Source organism: Oncorhynchus masou, chromosome 1 (genome assembly GCF_036934945.1).
Source record: "Oncorhynchus masou masou isolate Uvic2021 chromosome 1, UVic_Omas_1.1, whole genome shotgun sequence".
Taxonomy (NCBI): domain Eukaryota; kingdom Metazoa; phylum Chordata; class Actinopteri; order Salmoniformes; family Salmonidae; genus Oncorhynchus; species Oncorhynchus masou.
Genome location: NC_088212.1, coordinates 25,521,771 through 25,541,524, shown reverse-complemented (window position 1 = coordinate 25,541,524; position 19,754 = coordinate 25,521,771). Strand labels below are relative to the sequence as shown.

General features: G+C 42.3%; 1 protein-coding gene across 2 annotated transcripts in view; it reads left to right on the top strand.

Moving 5' to 3' along the window:
* Positions 1–19,754, top strand: part of LOC135540336 (E3 ubiquitin-protein ligase DTX1-like) — a 57,059-nt gene that overhangs the window by 400 nt on the left and 36,905 nt on the right. For both annotated transcript variants that reach the window (XM_064966937.1, XM_064966929.1), the window contains exons 2-3: positions 235–293; positions 1,487–2,178. In XM_064966937.1, coding sequence (XP_064823009.1) covers positions 1,920–2,178 — 259 coding nt within the window. In that variant the 5' untranslated portion in view covers positions 235–293; positions 1,487–1,919. The remainder of the gene's footprint in view (positions 1–234; positions 294–1,486; positions 2,179–19,754) is intronic.

Genomic DNA, 19,754 nt, shown 5'->3' with positions numbered 1-19,754 from the left:
CATCAAAGGGGAAAACACCAGAACAGTCCTACAGCAAGAATGGTTCTGCACCTCTAACGTTCGGATGATTGTAATTGGGGCATGCGTTTTATTGTTTATCCATAGCGGACTGTCGGAGTTTCGATAAACCTAGATGCAAAAAACAAAACATAGCAAATAATTGGAAATAACGAGGCACTGCTTGATTATGAGGGTATCTATAATCTGAAATGCATTTTTATTTGTAATTTTAAGGAAGGAAATATTACAGGCTTGAATAACGCGTCTGTCCTGCATAATAGAAGACAACATTTGTAAGTATGCCTGCGTTATAGCCTAAATCACAACCTATGATTTGATTTTGCACCTGTGTTTATTTTTGCATGAATATGTCAATGCAAACTCCACTGGATTAGAACAATTAACCTCGATTATTACAATGGTTTATCGAGTCCGGCGAAAATTGTGCTTTAACGTCTATAGCCTATATATTTTTTATAATTAAGATCTCAGTACTATGTTTTGGATTAGGCTATAATTATATTCAACACAGACGCTTGAAAGGTGAACAGGAATGCAAAATGTCGGTGTAGAGATCTCGGTCATATTGTATACCATTGAGGAATATCGTGCACATAATTGTAAATTATGAATAAATAAACTGTAGTAATTAAATCCCAAACCACCCCCACCCCTTCTACGCGATGGGCAGTGTGTGGATCATGATTGTCCAGTATTGCCAAGACATGGTATTACAATCTTCCAGGCCTATGGTTTTGCTTTGTGTAGGCTACATCCATGGCATGATTGACTCCAATCATCCTTACCTTGACTTTGATCAGGGTTTCCCAAACTTGGTCCTGGGTCCTCCCAGGCGTGAACGTTTTGGTTTTTGCCCTAGCACTACACAGCTGATTCAGATCATCTAATTTTGATGATGAGTTGATTATTTGAATCAGCTGTGTAATGGTAGAGGAGGGGTGTCAAACTCATTCCATGGAGGGCCTTGTGTCTTTTGGTTTTGCCTTGAATTAAGACCTAGACAACCAGGTGAGGGGAGTTCCTTATTCATCAATCAAGTACAGGAGAGGAGCGAAAACCCGCAGACACTTGACCCTCCGTGGAATGAGTTTGACGTGTTCTAGGGCAAAAACCAAAACGTCCACCCATGAGGCCCCAGGACCGAGTTTGTGAAACCCTGCAGGTGATAAATATGCTCACAAGAGAAATTGTGTCACCATACTACTTAGAAATCACTGCGCAAAGAAGTTATGCTCCTGCAGCAGCATGCTTATTATGGGGTAATAACATTGCAAGGGTTGATGGTATCCTATGAATGAATTTAAATGATAATCTCTTTAATATGGTTATTGTTGCCATTTTTCCCCTTTAGTTATAAGACATGGTGAGATTTATTTTAAAAAATAAACTCAGGACCAATTCTACCATTGTGCATTTTCAATCTGGTTGGTATCACATGTACTTTCCTGTCTCCTGTCTGATTTAGAGTGTATATCCCATGTTCATTCTGCTGGAGTTTTCTGAGACTGCTCCGGCTGTATACTTTTGCAAAGCTCATCAACATCTCCAGCCACTTCAAACACATCATGCCACAAGAGGAGGGAGCCTAACTGCTTTTGGCATTTTAAAAAGACGCTGATCAAAGAAGTCAAAACTGCTGTGAAGAAAACACCTTCAGTAAGACAGTGAGTTTCTTGAGTGAATCAGAAGACTCCACCGGACCTGTGCCCTGGAAACAACACCATTTGACTGGAAACAACACCATTTGACTAAGAACTATCAGAGTGACTGCTGACCTCACAGTTGGAATTGTTGTTTTAAAAAAGAAATGTGTGGGCATCTCTTTTGACCTGCTGGGTAGCAGTGGTCTTCTTGTGCTGTAGTAGGAGTGGCTGAACCACGATTACCATAGTGGGACAATGGCACGGCCAGGCTCTGGGGTGCTGGTGTCAGTCAACGGGCTGGGGTACCCCCCTCAGAACCTGGCCCGGGTGGTGGTGTGGGAGTGGCTGAACGAACATGGGCGCTGGCGGCCCTACAACGTGACAACTTGCCACCACATAGAGAACGTACTGAAGGGGGATGCGCGGGGGACTGTGGTCCTTGGACAGGTGGATGCCCAGCTTGCCCCTTACGTCATAGACCTGCAGTCCATGCACCAGTTCAGACAGGACACAGGTAAGAACCAGTCAAAACATCTGTGTAGTTCATCATCATGTGATACGTACAGGGGTCACAGACAATGATATAACTATTTCCTATTATTTATGAATTTCAATGGTTGAATAGATGAACAATGTAAAAGGTGCAGTCCATGCCACAGCATGCAGTACATATTATTTACAGTGCCTTCAGAAAGTATTCACACCCCTTGACTTTTTCCACATTTTGTTGTGTTACAGCCGGAATTTAAAATTGATTACATTTAGGTGTTGTGTTACTGATCTACACACAATACTCTATAAAGTCAGTGGAATTATGTTTTTAGAAATTTGTACAAATTAATAAAAAAGCTGAAAAGTCTTGAGCCAATAACTATTCAACCACTTTGTTATGGCAAGCCTAAATAACTTCAGGAGTAAAAATGTGCTTAACAAGTCAGACAATAATTTGCATGGACTAACTCTAACAAACAAGATTTTTTTTAATGACTACCTCATCTCTGGACCCCCCACACACAATTATCTGTAAGGTCCCTCAGTCAAGCAGTGACTTTCACGCACAGATTAAACGACAAAGGGAGGTTTTCCAATGCCTTGCAAAGAAGGACACCTACTGGTAGATGGGTAACATCTTTTAAAAGAAGACATTGAACATTCCTTTGGTAAAAGCACATTTAATTTATTTCCATGACAGATTTAAAAAGCAATTTTGGACTGACCATTGTAGATATTTTCAAATACATGCAACTTAAGTTTCATATTAAGACATTTCGATTTGAATCTTTTGGACATCAAAGTAATCTTGAGGGAACCCTATTTGATTCAGAAAAGATATTCATATGGTAGGTAAGATATATATTTATATATAAAACATTGCAGAGAGCCTTTCCAACTGAAACTCTTTGAGAAAAATATAAGCTACTGGAACCAAAACTTTAAAATAACTGATATTGGAGGGAATGTTGGAACATAACTAATGAAATTACAGTTATGTAATTTCATGTACGCTTAATCCAGTATAAACTAATGTATAGAATTTACACAAAATTCACAAATTCTACAGCACAACGGAAGTACAAAACGAATAATGACGCAATAATCCATGCCCTCTGGGAATGCTATAAAATCCAGAAGTTATGGGCTGAGTTAGAAAGTGTACTACTTCTGACAGCCAAATGTAAATATAATTTTAATCCGTCTGTCTGCATATTTCAAGACATGGCATATGAGGGTCCAGTGAGATACCCAATGGGTTTGACAAATACTTTTCTTGTCATCTTGAAAAAACCTATATACTTAACTGTAAATCAACCAATCCTCCATCGTTAACAGAATGGAAAGGTCAAATGCTTTATTATCGAAATGTTGAAAGTATGTGGGCGACGGAGAGAAACAAAATGGTGCAGTTTGAGGCCTTGTGGCGGAGAGTGATATGGGTGCTGGAGATGGTGTGAGCAGGTGGGTCTGGGCATGGGTGATGTTGTGGATGTTTGTGTGCATCTGTATGTTGTCGCTTCTATGTGGATGTTTTGCATTGTCATTTTTTTATCATACATAAAATCTTACATCTTTCCTAACTTAGTTAATTGAGAGAAAAGAAACTGCTCAGGAGACCAATGGGGATTTGAAACCAGTTAGAGTTAAATTGCTGCGAGGATGGATGAACAACATTGTTGTTTCTCCACAATACTAACCTAAATGACAGTGTGAAAAGAAGGAAGCATGTACAGACTAATAATATTCCAAAACATACATCCTGTTTGCAATAAGGCACTAAAGTAATATTGCTAAGAATGTGGCAAAGAACTTAACTTTTTGTCCTGAATACAAAGCATTATGTTTTGGGCAAATATAACACATCACTGAGTACCACTCTTCATATTTTGAAGCATGGTGGTGGATGCATCATGTTATGGGCATGCTTGTCATCAGCAAGGACTAGGACGTTTTTTAGGAAGAAAAGGAATAGAGCTAAGCACATGCAAAGTCCTAGAGGAAAACCTGGTTCAATCTTCTTTCCAACATACACTGGGAGACAAATCCACCTTTCAGCAGGACAATAACCTAAACACAAGGCCAGATATCCACTGGAGTTACGTACCAAGACAACATTGAATCTTCCTGAGTGGCCTTGTTACAGTTTTGATTTAAATTGTCTTGAAAATCTCTGGCAACACTTAAAAGGCTTTCTAGCAATGATCAACAACCAACATGACAGAGCTTGAAGAATAAAAAATAAAAAAATAGCGGGCAAATATTGTACAATCCAGGTATGACTTACCCAGAAAAGACTCACAGCTATAATCACTGTCATAGGTGATTCTATCATGTATTGACTCATGGGGTCCCATTAATTAAATATGTCATTGGAGGAGTGGTTGAGTGACCGACTGTTCCCCCTCATATCTTGTTTCTGTGGCTACAGCTAGAGATGCAGGTGTAATTTGGTTAGCTAGCAAGAAATGTGAATCTCTTTGCTAGCTAACTAGCTATACTGAACATGAACAACTGTTATCCAGTCAGCATATCACTTGTAAATGTGTTCGTAAATTCATTCTGCCGATCTACTCCGTTTTCAGATTACTCTCGTCTGTGTGCCAGAGAGCGCATCATAACTGATGAATTTACAGACGCGCAACACCCGCTGAAAATGACGGATTTTAAATTGTTGCCAGCAGCAGTGTTAGTCACTAATGCTCTAGATAACATGTAAATAGCCGAACCAGCTCTGCTAGGGTGAGTAAAATGGTCAGTTAGGTGTTCTCTCATTAGTGTCTGGAAGTAGTTAGCAAGCTAGCCAACTTTAGCTAGTTAGCTTGGGTGCTTGACTACCTTTGGGAGGAACGCTCGGATCAACCCTACTCCTCTGACAGAGCGTCCCGTGTCATAGTGCAGTGCGCACTCTGAACACTCGGAGCGCGAAACTCTCTGAATTTACAAACAGACAATTTGACAACGCTCTGAATTTACGAACGACTCAGAGCACACTGGAGGCAATTTACGAACGCACCCTTAGTTGTCAATCAAATGTATTTGGCATCGATCAAATGGGCGGGCAGGCAAGTTCCCAGTCAGTTGTCAAAATCTGGGTTGGGACAAGCATTTTATTCCCCATCGTTTAACCGTGCAATTTTGAAGTTCCCAAATCTAAGAGGACTTCCATGGTATTTACATATTTGCAGAAATCCATTCACGGCGAATGCGTTTGTTACGCGCTTTTGTTACTGCCTGTAAACACACAGTCCAGTTTAAAGTGTAAAGTGAATGATGGCAGGCCCGTTTGGCAAATAGTTATTTGCATAAAGGTCTGTTGAGCTCTGATTGGCTATGGCGCACCGGTCTGTGTAGACTCCGGGCCTGGACAAGACATGTTGTTTAGGTTTTATTTGTTGCTGTGTCTATAAATTGTCCAAACACACAGCCATTTTCCCACTCTATATCGCTATAGAATTTTCACAAATGCCTTAATCTACATTATTACCAAACATTCTATGAGTTTGTGAAAAAGGGCTCGCTTGTCAGAAAATGTTTTTTTTAAAGTGTCATGTTCTTCCTGGGTGTGTATATGACTGGATTTTAATACGATTTCATGTTTCGAAAACGCTGTCAGTTCCACTTCTATTCCCTCCTCTTCTATGCTACAGTTTTAATGCCATGACCTTGCTGAGACAGCGGAGCATTTGTCAAGTGAGCAAGCAACTGCTGTAATCGCCACTCTCTCCATCACCATAAAAAAAGGACAAATTATATTTTCTGTAAAAAAAAAAAAATTGTGAATAATAAATCGTTTTCATGTTTGGTTTTGATGTGGTATTTTCATGGTTCATCTTATTGTACTCACAGTGGTGACAAACCTATCAATCATTTATGATGAGCAAAGCGACATTTCACTCCACCTAGTTAGTAGATAGGTTTATGTACTGAATATTTATTGGATATCTCTAAGGTTACAATCCCAGCAAAAATCAACCGTAACGTACTAGGCTTTTCATTCATCCTTTAGGTTGTTTGGTCATTGAGCTTCCAAATGTATTCCACTGAGGTGTTCATCAGCCTACCGCTGTTGCTTCTGTTTATTGGACACGTTTGCGTCTGAGTTATGAGTGTTTGCCTAAGATTATCAAAGCGTTCTTCTTATCTGAGTTTTAGATGTATCTGCCGTCGCAGTGTGTTGAGGGAGAGTATGCATGCATGCGGGCGATGTCACAGTGCCGAGAACGAGCTGCTGTCCGGATCTTGGAATCTATTACCCATAGAGTACAGGTTGGCTAAGCCTATCTACAGCAGGCTAATGGGTGTTACTGTTTCATCAGGAAGCCACAAACATGAAGTAAACAAATGTTTACTATTTCATTCAGCCACAGAATCGAAACAAATTATATTGTATCCAAATTTCGCATTGTTTAAAGTTAAGAGATATCATGCACGCAAAGTAATTCGACTGGGTGTATAAGTATGCCTCCAGGATAATATGGTAAAGTTGGCCTCACGTATAGGCCCTTGAAAAAAATCTATAAAACCAAGGACATCCAAAATCCATCAGATTAACAGTTAATGAAGCCAGCAATGCAAATAACTCAGTGAGTGACAGTATACAGGTATTATTGCATGTTGACTAACCAATCGCAGTGAAATTGCACTGAACAAAATATAAATGCATCATGCAACAATTTCAAAAATTTTACTGAGTTACAGTTCATATAATAAAATCAGTCAATTTAAATAAATTCATTAGGCCCTAACCTATGGATTTCACATGACTGGGAATACAGATATTCATCTGTTGGTCACAGATACCTTTTTAAAAAAGTAGGTGCTTAGATCAGAAAACTAGTCAGTATCTGCTGAGACCTTGCCTCATGCAGCGCGACACATCTCCTTCGCATAGAGTTCATCAGGCTGTTGATTGTGGAATGTTGTCCCACTCCTCTTCAATGGCTGTACGAAGTTGCTGGATATTGGCGGGAACTGGAACACACTGTCGTACACGTCAATCCAGAGGATCCCAAACATGCTCAGTGGGTGACATCTGAGTCTTCAGGCCATGGAAGAACTGGGACATTTTCAGCTTCCAGGAATTGTTCACAGAGCCTTGCAACATGGGATTGTGCAGTATCATGCTTAAAAATGAGGTGGTGGCAGTGGATTAATTGCATGACAATGGGACTCAGGATCTCATCACAGTATCTCTGGGCATTCAAAGTGCCATCGATAAAATGCAATTGTGGTCGTTGTCCGTAGCTGATGCCTGCCCATTCAGTAATCCCACCACCACCATGGGGTACTGCAACGTTGACATCAGCAAACCGCTTGCCCACATGACGCCATATACGCTGTCTGCTATCTGACCGGTACAGTTGAAACAGGGATTCATCTGTGAAGAGCACACTTCTCCAGCATGCAATTGGCCATCGAAGGAGCGCATTTACCCACTGAAGTCTGTTACGATGCCAAACTGACTGACTGTTAAGTGAGGACAACGCGCATGCAGATGAGCTTCCCTGAGACGGTTTCTGATAGCAAAGTTCTTTGGTTGTGCAAACCCACAGTTTCATCAGTTGTCCGGGTTGCTGGTCTCAGACGACCCCGCAGGTGAAGAAGCCAAATTTGGAGGTCCTGGGCTGGCGTGGTTACATGTGGTCTGCGGTTGTGAGTCTGGTTGCAAGTATTGCCAAATTCTATAAAACGACATTGGTAGTGAAATTAACATTCAGTTCTCTGGCAACAGCTCTGGTGAACCTTCCTGCAGTCAGCATGCCAATTGCATGCTCCCTTAAAACTTGAGACGTCAGTGGCATTGTGTTTTTTAGAGTGGCCTTTTATTGTCTCCAACCCAAGGTGCACCTGTGTAATGATCATCCTAATCAGCTTCTTGATATGCCCCATCTGTCATGTGGATAGATTATCTTGGCAAAGGAGAAATGTTCACCAACAGGGATTTGAGAGAAATAAGCTTTTTGTTCATATTGAACATTTCTGAGATTTTATTTCAGCTCATGAGAAATGGGACCAACACTTTACATGTTGCATTTATATTATTGTTCAGTTTAGACGAAGTCTAGTCATGATCAGTTTCATATATTCTATTCAGGTAATCTTAGTAGATTGTCTTGGTAGCGGCATTGACGTTGTTGGTTGGCTAGCAAGCAAAACATGACGTTACACATCGTTCACTTTTGGGAAAACTGGTCCAGCCACATTAAATCAACCCCAAGTTTATTTGTCACGTATGCCGAATACAACAGGTATTACAGTGAAATGTGAAATACAACCTTACAGTGAAATGCTTACTTACAAGTCCTAACCAACAGTGCAATTTTTAAGTAAAAAAAAGGTATTAGGTAAACAATAGATACAGTAAGTAAAGAAAAAATAAACATTAAAATGACAGTGAAAATAACAGTAGCAAGGCTATATACAGGTGGTACTGGTACAGAGTCAATGTGTGGGGGCACCGGTTAATCGATCTAATTGAGGTAATATGTACATGAATGTATAGTTAAAGGGACTATGCATAGATGATAAACGGAGAGTAGCAGCAGCGTAAAAGAGGGGTTGGCAGGGGACACACACACAATGCCAATAGTCTGGGTAGCCATTTCATTACCTGTTCAGGAGTCTTATGGCTTGGGGGTAAAAGCTGTTGAGAAGCCTTTTGGTCACTTGGTAGCGAGCTATCGTTAGTTCAAATAAAGCAAAATTGTATTCAAATGAAAGGGCAATTGTAAACCATGAATTTCTGAATGAGGTCCTAGAAGGAGGGTTCTCGGTTGAACGTGGACGTGCATCAGACAATCCTTAAGTTGCACTTTGAAACCCACAACACTGTGACGTATAGCACCGCCCACCAGTTGAAATGGTGTGAAAAGACTGTGTCCCATACCAGCTAGTGCAGTCTATTCCTTTTTCATAAAATATCACCTCACTTAGGTTACACGGGATTGGCTAACAATAATGTTTTGCTATGTGGATTGAAATCATATCAGCTGGTGTGAATGTGACAGAGGCAGTAACTTAGCATGGCTGTCTGTCAAACCTGCCTAAAGAAGTGCCGTGGGCAAATTTTTTTGTTGCTCTTTCTGTCATTGTGCCCTCTTATAGAGTATAACAGAGAGCTGCACGTGTCTAGGACTGGGTGGCTGAGATAGAGCAGCCAGCCAACCGTTTGTCAGCCATTACCATGGCGCTGGGCCTGACGTTTATCGCTCCTCATTGTGGCATTCTCCGTGTTACCTTCCCCCTCGGCTGGGATAAAACTGTCACAAAAGGTGCAGATGGACGACATCCTGGACACCCTCTCCTCCTCCTAAAAACTGTGATAGGCTCCTCAAGCTATGGCTGTCCTATTGATCTGTCTTCATATAGGGCCCTGGTGAGAGGCAATGCCATATTGATGCACTGCCACCATTTACATGAAACCGTAGCCTCAGCTCTGTTTATGGCTTTCAATACATTTGTTTACAGTGGATGTTTGCTATGTGAAGGACAGGTGCAAAACCACAATCAATCAGACTGTTGTAGGGCCTCGTATTCTTCCTTGGGAAGACCGTGGTTTATATGCCAGTGGGGATTCTGTCTACTGCAGCTGTGGATGGAGCTAGAGGCTGGAAACAGCAGTGTTGTGTTATGCTTGTGTGTCCATAGTGTGCCAGGTTGAGTGTGAGTGCTCTGTCATTTGGGTGGTGTATGTTCTCTCTCTTCACACTGTCTGGGATCTGGACAGCCTCCTGTGGCTTTGGGCAAACCCAGACCGCCAATGGGTAGGATCCAGACCATAGACCTACACACACCAAACTCATAGCCCATACTACCCTAATGAGACAGCAGCAGCTCTATTTTAACTCTTCTTCTCACTGTAATCAGTGAAGCATGGCGGCAGCAGCACACACCACAGCCTGTGCAGCAGGGCCCCTCTCCGTATGAGCCTGCCAGGCACATCTACATGCTACTGCCATTTTAAACACAGGGGTTACACAGATCTCAGTTCCCTGCTGGCTTGTGAAGAGAAGATACCAGTCTGTGGTGAAGTGTAAAAAAATGATTTACCAACTTGTGCCTGCATAAGTGCATCCGTACATGTGTGTGTGGAAGAATACCTGTCTGGAGGCTGGAAATGGGTTAGTTCATATCCAACGTGGATCGATCCATTTACCTTCCCAGAGGGGTGTTTGAAACCCTAAACACTGCTGTGGACTGATCCCCTTTCACTCAACCAACTCCCATAGCACAACACAGGAGCTTATCAGCCAACGCTATCCTACCCTAACACTCTCCCTGACACTTGCCAGTCTGAAAGGGTTCACACTGCCATGCATAACCTCAGTGCTGCATCTCCACCATTTCTCTCTTTCTCCTGATGATGGAAAGCCAATGTAGAGAAGCCAGTAACCCCATCTATGCATCACACACTGTCACGGAACACTACATGAGTGTTACCTATGCAGAACATGACATTAGACACACAAACACTGTTGTTTGTAATTTCATCCCATGAAACATGAATGTGCTATGCTATTGTAGCATGGAAATCAACACGCTTGAAACTCCACAGCAGCTTATGACTAATCAACATGTTGAACCCGTGACTACTTCATGTTATGCTATGACTATAAAGACATTATAGAATGTGTATACTGTACCACTGAGTGTACAGAACATTAGGAACACCTGCTCTTTCCATGACATAGACTGACCAGGTGAATCCAGGTGAAAGCAATGATCCCTTATTGATGTCACTTGTTAAAAATCCACTTCAATCAGTGTAGATGAAAGGGAGGAGACAGGTTAAAGAAGGATTTTTAAGCCTTGAGACAATTGAGACAGGGATTGTGTATGTGTGCCATTCAGAGAGTGACGATTTAAGTGCCTTTGAACGGGGGTATGGTGGTAAGTGCCATGCGCACCGGTTTGAGTGTGTCAAGAACAGCAACGCTGGTGGGTTTTTCACGCTCAACATTTTCCGATGTGTATCAAGAATGGTCCACCACCCAAAAAACATCCAGCCAACTTGACATAACTGTGGAAAGCGTTGGAGTCAACATGGGCCAGCATTCCTGTGGAACTCTTTAGTCACATTGTGGAATTCATGCCCCGTAGATTTGAGGTTGTTCTGAGAGCAAAAGGGGGTTTAATTCAATATTAGAAAGCTATTCCTAATGTTTTGTGTCACGGATCCCCCTGGTACTGCTGCTCATTCTCTTTACCGGTTCCGGAGGTTGTCACCGGCCTTCTAGGCTGCACTGAACTGTGTCATTACGCACACCTGGTTCCAATTCCTCACTGATTGTGTTTGTATAAATGTGCCCTTTGTTTCCCCATTGGGCTGTCGATTATTGTTCACATGTCCGTTGGTCGTGTGAGTATTTATGTGTTGTCGCAGCCTGTACTGCATGTTTTGTGCATTGTGTTTTACGTGTCGTTCTACGAGGTTCACCCTTGCTCTTTTGTTTGGGTACATCCCAGTGTTTTGTATACATGTTTGTTTTGGGTGTATTAACAACCCAGGGGGGGGCAGCAATGTGTTTTTTATTACTTGTGTGTGTGTGTGGGTCGTTTCAGTGATGTGTGGACGAGAGTTCTGTGAAGGATTCCTGCTATGTACGTGCTACAGGTCAGGTATGAGTTGGCCGTCAGTGTGTGAAATTAAAACGTTACTGGGGTTGGTGTGTGTGATGCCCTCCCTGTCAAGGCAGGCGTGTTGTTGATTGACACAATGGGGTTATTTTGAGCAGATATTCTATGCACTGGTTAGATAAGACCATGTCAGTGTTAAGATTGTTGAGTGAGAGAATGTTCCTACCTTCATTTTAACACTGGTGTCATGATTTACCGTCATTACATCCAAAGCTGAGATGAGTAGATTTAATGAATCACAAGCTACAGTATGCTCCCAAATGAACTCACGAAAGCACTTTTACCCTCTCGTATTTGAAAGGAGTTTTAGTTAAGGCACACCCATTATTTTTTAGCATGCAAAATGCTATAAGAAGGGTGCTGGGAGGAGCTGAGGACTTATAGGGAGAGCCTGAGAGTAAAGGTGCAAGTGCACAGCTCAGACCTGCCCTCTCTCTCTGTTTCTCTCTTTATCCCTATTCTCTTTTTTCCTTTTCCACCCCCCCTGTTCACTCTGACGAGAAGTCAGCTAAAGTTCCTTCAGAACTTTAGTTTGTTCTTTTGACATTGCCTTGTGTAGATCACATCAATGGAAAGTACTGCCAGTTCTAATACAATTTACAGCTGTGGCTCTCAACTGGTTTTGCCTCAGGACCCATATTGAACCACGTTGTCTCAGTCACGATCCAATATTCGCATTGTGAAAAGGAATTGCCAAAATATAATCTGCGTGAGGGTGTGTGTGGGCACTCAACACTGCCATTTCCCACCTGGACAAAAGGAACACCTATGAGAGAATGCTATTCATTGGCTCAGCGTTCAACACCATAGTGCCCTCAAAGCTCATCACTAAGCTAAGGACCCTGGGACTAAACACCTCCCTCTGCAACTGGATCCTGGACTTCCTGACGGGCCATCCCCCAGGTGGTAAGTGTAGGTAACACATCCGCCACGCTGACCCTTAACACGGGGGCGTGTTCTCAATCCCGTCCTGTACTCTCTCTTCACTCATGACTGCATGACCACAACACCATCATCAAATTTGCCGATGACACAACGGTGGTAGGCCTGATCACCGACAACAATGAAACAGCCTATAGGGAGGTCAGAGAGTTGTCCGTGTGTTGCCAGGACAGCAACATCTCTCTCAAGGTGATTGTTACGCACGCCTCTATGAAGAGGGAACGCAACACCCTGCTACAACTAAACTCTCCGTGAAGTGAAAAAGGTATGGACTGTGGGTGCAAGAAAGAATGACAACAGGCAGAATGTGGTACCGTTTACCAGGACTTTATTCCTTCACACGGTAATATGGGGAAAAGGGGCTGGACGGAACCAAAGCAAAGAAAGTAAATCTCAAAGCCCCCCCTCTCGTATCTTACCTGCCTACCCACTACTTACCTAATTTAGCACCACCTGGTGCCCTAACCAAAATACAAGGGGGTGGTCCGCCCAGGTCTTACCTAGTGTGCCTAGACAGCGAATATGCTACGGGTATATGTATGCCCGCGGGCCTCTTGCCTAAGCACTCCCTAGGTGCCTTCCCCTTCCCCCCTGGGAACAAATGAAACAGAATATTAAACAATTTTCGCAAACAAACTAAGAAACAAAGGATGTCAAATAAGCTCTATCTGAGCAACAAACTCACTAAACATACCAACTCTCAGCAATGAACTCCCAGCAAAATCTCTAGCAAAATATCTGCAATGACCTCCCAGCAAAATTCTCTCTAGCAAATCTACTTCCAGCAAAATTCCTCTAGCAAATCTACCTCTAGCAAAATTATCTCCTCCTGCACAGAACACTGGCTTTTATATAGCTTCTGGTATAGGTTATTGGAGACAGCTGCGTCTTGACGAGGGGGCGGGGTCAGCTCTCCAATTAGCCATGGAGTCGACCAATCAGCTGCTTGAGGGATTTCAGGAAGCCATTTCCTGAAATAAACACATGCAAACATACAAACTACAACACATAAACTGGGGAACATAACAGTGATCAAGACAAAGGAGAAGATTGGACTACAGGAAAAGGAGGACCAAGCACACACCCATTCTCATCGACAGGGCTGTAGTGGAGCAGATTGAGAGCTTCAAGTTCCTTAGTGTCCACATCACCAACAAACTAGAATGGTCCAAACATATCCAAGACCGTTGTGAGGAGGGCAAGACAAAGCCTGTTCCCCATCAGGAGATTTGACATAGGTCCTCAAATCCTCAAAAGGTTCTACAGCTATACCATTGAGAGCATCCTGACTGGTTGCAACACTGCCTGGTATGGCATCTACTCGGCCTCTGACCACAAGGCACAACAGAGGGTAGTGCGTACGGCCCAGTACATCACTGGGGCCAAGCTTCCTGCCATCCAGGATCTCTATCAGGTGGTGTCAGAGGAAGGCCCTAAAAATGGTCAGACTCCAGCCATCCTAGTCATGGCCTGTTCTCTCTACTACCGCATGGCAAGCGGTACAGGAGTGCCAAGTCTAGGTCCAAAAGGCTTCTTAACAGTTTTTACCTCCAAGCCATAAGACTCCTGAACAGGTAACCAAATGGTTACCCGGACTATTTGCATTGTGTGCCCCCCCCCAACCCTTCTTTTACACTGCTGCTACTTTCTGTTTATCTTATATGCATAGTCACTTTAACTATACATTTATGTACATACTACCTAAATTGGCCCGACCAACCAGTGCTCCCGCACATTGGCGAACTGGGCTATCTGCATTGTGTCCCACCAGCCGCCATCCCCTCTTTTTACGCTTCTGCTACTCTCTATTCATCAGATACAGTGGGGCAAAAAAGTATTTAGCCACCAATTGTGCAAGTTCTCCCACTTAAAAAGATGAGAGAGGCCTGTAATTTTCATCATAGGTACACTTCAACTATGACAGACAAAATTAGAAAAAAAAATCCAGAAAATCACATTGTAGGATTTTTTATGAATTTATTTGCAAATTATGGTGGAAAATAAATATTTGTTCAATAACAAAAATGTATCTCAATACTTAGTTATATACCCTTTGTTGCAATGACAGAGGTCAAACATTTTCACAAGGTTTTCACACACTGTTGCTGGTATTTTGGCCCATTCCTCCATGCAGATCTCCTCTAGAGCAGTGATGTTTTGGGGCTGTTGCTGGGCAACACGAACTTTCAACTCCCTCCAAAGATTTTCTATGGGGTTGAGATCTGGAGACTGGCTAGGCCACTCCAGGACCTTGAAATGCTTCTTACAAAGCCACTCCTTTCATGGTTCTGGAATGGGAATGTAGCTCTGTGGTACTGTTCCACTCTCTAGCAGCTTGGAGAGGTAGTAGCCAACTGCTCCAGCTCCTGGGGTGAAGGTGACCCTTTGTCTCTGTTATTTCCTGGACCATGGGGCTGTAGTGTGTGTAGTTCTGGACTTGGTCCTGTGAGGAGGAGACAGAGTCTGAGATGTGGCCTCTCCCTCCCTGATTATGGTAAACCAGCTGCTCTGGGCTGGCAACCTGGCACTCGCAACAGCGCAGTCAGACACCCAGGGCATCTCTCCCTCCTGTCAACCTCTAATTCAATGAGTCACTACTTTTAACTTCTGAGGTGGATATCGTTCTCATTCATCGAGGCTACAGCTTTTAAAACTGCTCTCTGCCGGTGAATCTCTCTGGGAGGAAACTCAGATCAGCGTCTCGGTCTCCTCTCTCTAAACAACTCCATTAGGGTCTCCCACTCTGCTGCCTGGTTTAATCTATCACCATCTTCTGGGTGTCAGAAGGACATTGGTAGTTAAGCTGTGACCACCTGGGTTGATTCTCGGTGTGCCCTCAAAACAACTGAAGTGAACAAGTAGAGCTCAGTTTGAGGCTTTAATGATTAAATAGATGTAAGAACATACTGGCTTCAAGTTTATATTGGTGCTGTTTTGAATCATTGTGGAAATAAGTGGATGATGCTGCCAGAAGTTTACATCAGCTCTCAACTAAAGACAAACAGAATTTGTTGTTTGGCAATTTGATATTAACTAGTTGAGGAGAGTGTTTTGGGGTTTTTATTTCTGCATGCTTTCTGTCCTAGCTCCAGAGGTTAGAAGATGTGTGCAGTCTTGTGCAGTCTGTCTGTCCCCAGCTCTTTGGTATGAGACCTGTGAAGACTTTACTCAAACCCTTATAGGCTTTCCCAAGTACTAATGAAAATGAGAGGGGGATGACTGCAACAAGCCAGGGGAGGGACGATACAAGACACGTCTGGAAGACAACCCGGGGGTTCACAGTCCGACACACACACGGACTTCTCCCACCCTCCCACGGTACTACAATCACTTATTTTGATTGTTTGCCGCATGGCCACCCTGCAGAATATCAATGTGAATCTCTCTCACTCTCTGTCTCTCTCTCTGTCTTGCACTCTCTGCTTTTCTTTTCTCTCTCCATCTTTCTCACTTTCACCTGTAAGCTGTTCTTGGTCCCACTCCAAGTTCTGTGAGTGTTCAGCAGGAGAAACATCCTGCCGCAGCCTGTGAGGTGAATAATATTGACCAGGTGTTCTTGGCAGAGCCCCCCTGACCAGGACCGGCTCCAGGCATAAGCGACACAAGTGGTTGCCTGGGGCCCCAGAAACCCCCCCCACCCACCCAAAAAGTACTGTATGTAAATACAGTACCAGTCAAAAGTTTGGGCACCTACTCCTTCCAGGGGTTTTCTTTATTCTACTATTTTCTACATTGTAGAATAAAAAATAAAACAATCATTCACCTTTTTTTTAACTAGGCAAGTCATTTAAGAACCAATTCTTATTTACAATGATGGCCTAGAAACAGTGGGTTAACTGCCATGTTCAGGGGCAGAACAACAAATTTTTACCTTGTCAGCTCAAGGATTCAATCCACCAACCTTTCGGTTACTGGCCCACTGCTCTAACCACTAGACATCAACACTATGAAATAACACATATGGAATCATGTAGTAACCAAAAAAGTGTTAAACAAATCAAAATATATTTAATGCAATCTAGAAAATAGTAAAAATAAAGAAAAACCCTTGAATGAATAGGTGTCTCAACTTTTGACTGGTACTATGTATGTATGTCTGTGTGTGTGTGTGTGTGTGTGTTTAGGATCTCAGTCAGGGTCTCAAAGTACTGATTAGAGTTAGAATAGTAGAATACACAAGGTACAAGTTCGAAATTTGGTAGTGCATCAGCAATTTTTACTATGTTAGTCACTGACAGTCACTCAATTAGCCATGTCAGCTAACAATTTTTTTTAGATTGATAAGTTAGTCCAGCCAGCTATCAAAACTTGTAGTAATCCTGTCTGAATAGCGACCAGGCATGCAGGGCAGGTGCCCTGGGGGCCTGACCTCCAGGGGGCCCTCATTGATTTTGTTTGTTACTCTCAGACATCATTAACATGGCAACATGTGTAGAATTGCAGGAAATTTGCTTTAAAACTGAAACAATTTATCTCCACCCCATGGCAAAATGGGCAGAATTGTGGTCCCCCAGACTCAGCCGGCCCTGCCCCTGACGCTGAGCTGTCCATCCTGAAGGGAGCACCGAGTGGCTTCACTTTCCAGACGTCTCATTAATAATGAAGGCAAACACACTGTCGGGGTTTGCTCCTACTGTCTCAAGGTGAATTTTTAACCGGCTAAGAAATGGAATAGCCCTCAATACCTTTCTGACTCTCACATACTGTTTTGTCTATCAGTCTGAGAGACATTAGTCAATGTGAAAGGGAGTAGGAGTCACACCAGAGATGTATTTTCTCTGGTTGAAAATGTGTGTGTGGGTTTTCACTGCAGATGGTTTCCCAGTTAATATGGATGCCTAACAGACGATAGATCTGAAGCAAAGATCACACATTGCAGCGCAATCTGTTAGATGGAATATTACCACATTGATTTTAATCTGATGAATAATAAAATGATTGAAATATTTGAATAGAAATGCATTAATGTAGTTTTACTGCATTGTGTCCCCTTGGGGAACTTTGTCTAGAATGTCAATAAATATAATTCAATATAGCCTCTAGAACTTCTAATAATCTGCTTGAGAATGCCCTAGAGACTTTTTTCCCCTCAATAGTTGATCTTGGAAAAATATATTTCTTTGCATTTGGAACAGTTATGCATCTAAAGTTGATTTGTTTACTTTATTTTAGGAATAATAAGCACCCTCCATCTATTCATAGTATACTAGCTACATGTAATTATCATTGTACTGTACTGAAAATACAATACTTAGTGTGCACCAGTGTAGGCTAAAGGCTATAACTCCAATAGAAGACAGTTATCCCGAATTCAGGAGTCTCCCAAAGCACTAGTCATTCATATTTCATCATACAATGAGCTCCAAATCTATTGGGACAGTGACAACATTTTTGTTGTTTTGGCTCTGTACTCGAGCACTTTGGATTTGAAATGATACAATGACTGAGGTTAAATTGTAGACTGTCAGCTTTAATTTGAGTTTAGAAATTACAGCACTTTTTGTACATAATTCCTCTGTTTAAGGGGACCAAAAGTATTGGGACAAATTCACGTGTATATACTATGTGCCCCAGTCAACTGAAAGTGCTGTTATTGTGAAGTGGAAACATCTAGGAGCAACAACGGCTCATTCGCGAAGTGGTAGGCCACACAAGCTCACAGAATGGGACAACCGGGTGCTAAAGCATGTAAACACTCACTACCGAGATCCAAACTACCTCTGGAAACAACATCAGCACAAGAACTGTTCATCAGGAGCTTCATGAAATGGGTTTCCATGGCCGAGCAGCTGCACACAAGCCTAACATCCCCATGTGCAATGCCAAGCGTTGGCTGGAGTGGTGTAAAGCCCGCCGCCATTGGACTCTGGAGCAGTGGAAACGCTTTCTCTGGAGTGATGAATCACGCTTCATCATCTGGCAGTCCAACAAACGAATCTGGGTTTGGCGACTGCCAGTCGAACGCTATGGTGGACATTCCATGCAGTCAGCATGCCAATTGCATGCTCCCTCAACTTGAGACATTTGTAGCATTGTGTTGTGACACAGCTGCACATTTTTAAAGTGTCCTTTTATTGTCCCCAGCACAAGGTGCATCTGTGTAATGATAATGCCGTTTAATCAGCTTCTTGATATACCACACGTGTCAGATGGATGGATTATCTTGACAAAGGATAAAATGCGCACGAACAGAGATGTAAACACATTTGAGAAATAATATTTTGGCGCATATGGAACATTTCTGGGATCTTTTTTATTTCAGCTCATGAAACATGGGACCAACGCTTTACATGTTGCATTTTATAATTTTGTTCAGTAATAAAGTGTTTAGAAACATTTTCTATTGTAATTTACAATTAAAGTGATTCCAAAATTACACAATACATTATTTACCATTAATTTGTATTGGGCACAAAAAAAATCTGAAACACAACCAAAACAAACAAGTTTGTAGAGTCACATGCTTGATGTAATCATTGTGTGCTAGGGATATGGGACCAAATACTAAAATTGTTACTACTTTAATACGCATATAAGTAAATTTGTCCCAATACTTTTGGAACATGAAATAATTGTAAAATACACCAGATAAAACAATATTAATAATTGAATAGGATCTGTATGGGTTAAGCCCTGTATCAACAGCACAGCTAATAATAGCCTGTCCACTCAACCACAGCATCCTACAGGAAGCAGAGGCTATAGGGTACAATACACACACACAAAATTAGGGTTCCTCAAGGGTTCTTTGGGAAGGGTGCTGGTTCTTTGCGGAACCATATTGACCCCAAGAACCCCTTGAGCCCTTCAATGGTTCTTTGCAGTTAACCTTTTTTTTATTTGCTCTTTTAGTGATAATTTAAATGTAGGGGCGACGGCCCATTAGAATATTTGGGTGAGTGGTTTGTTCACAGCTCTTTTTGTGCAACCTGGAGTGAGAGTGTCAATCCAGTTGATCTAATCGGTTGTGTTATGAAATTACATGACTGTGGCTAGTGACAGTGTTTTGTGAAAGAC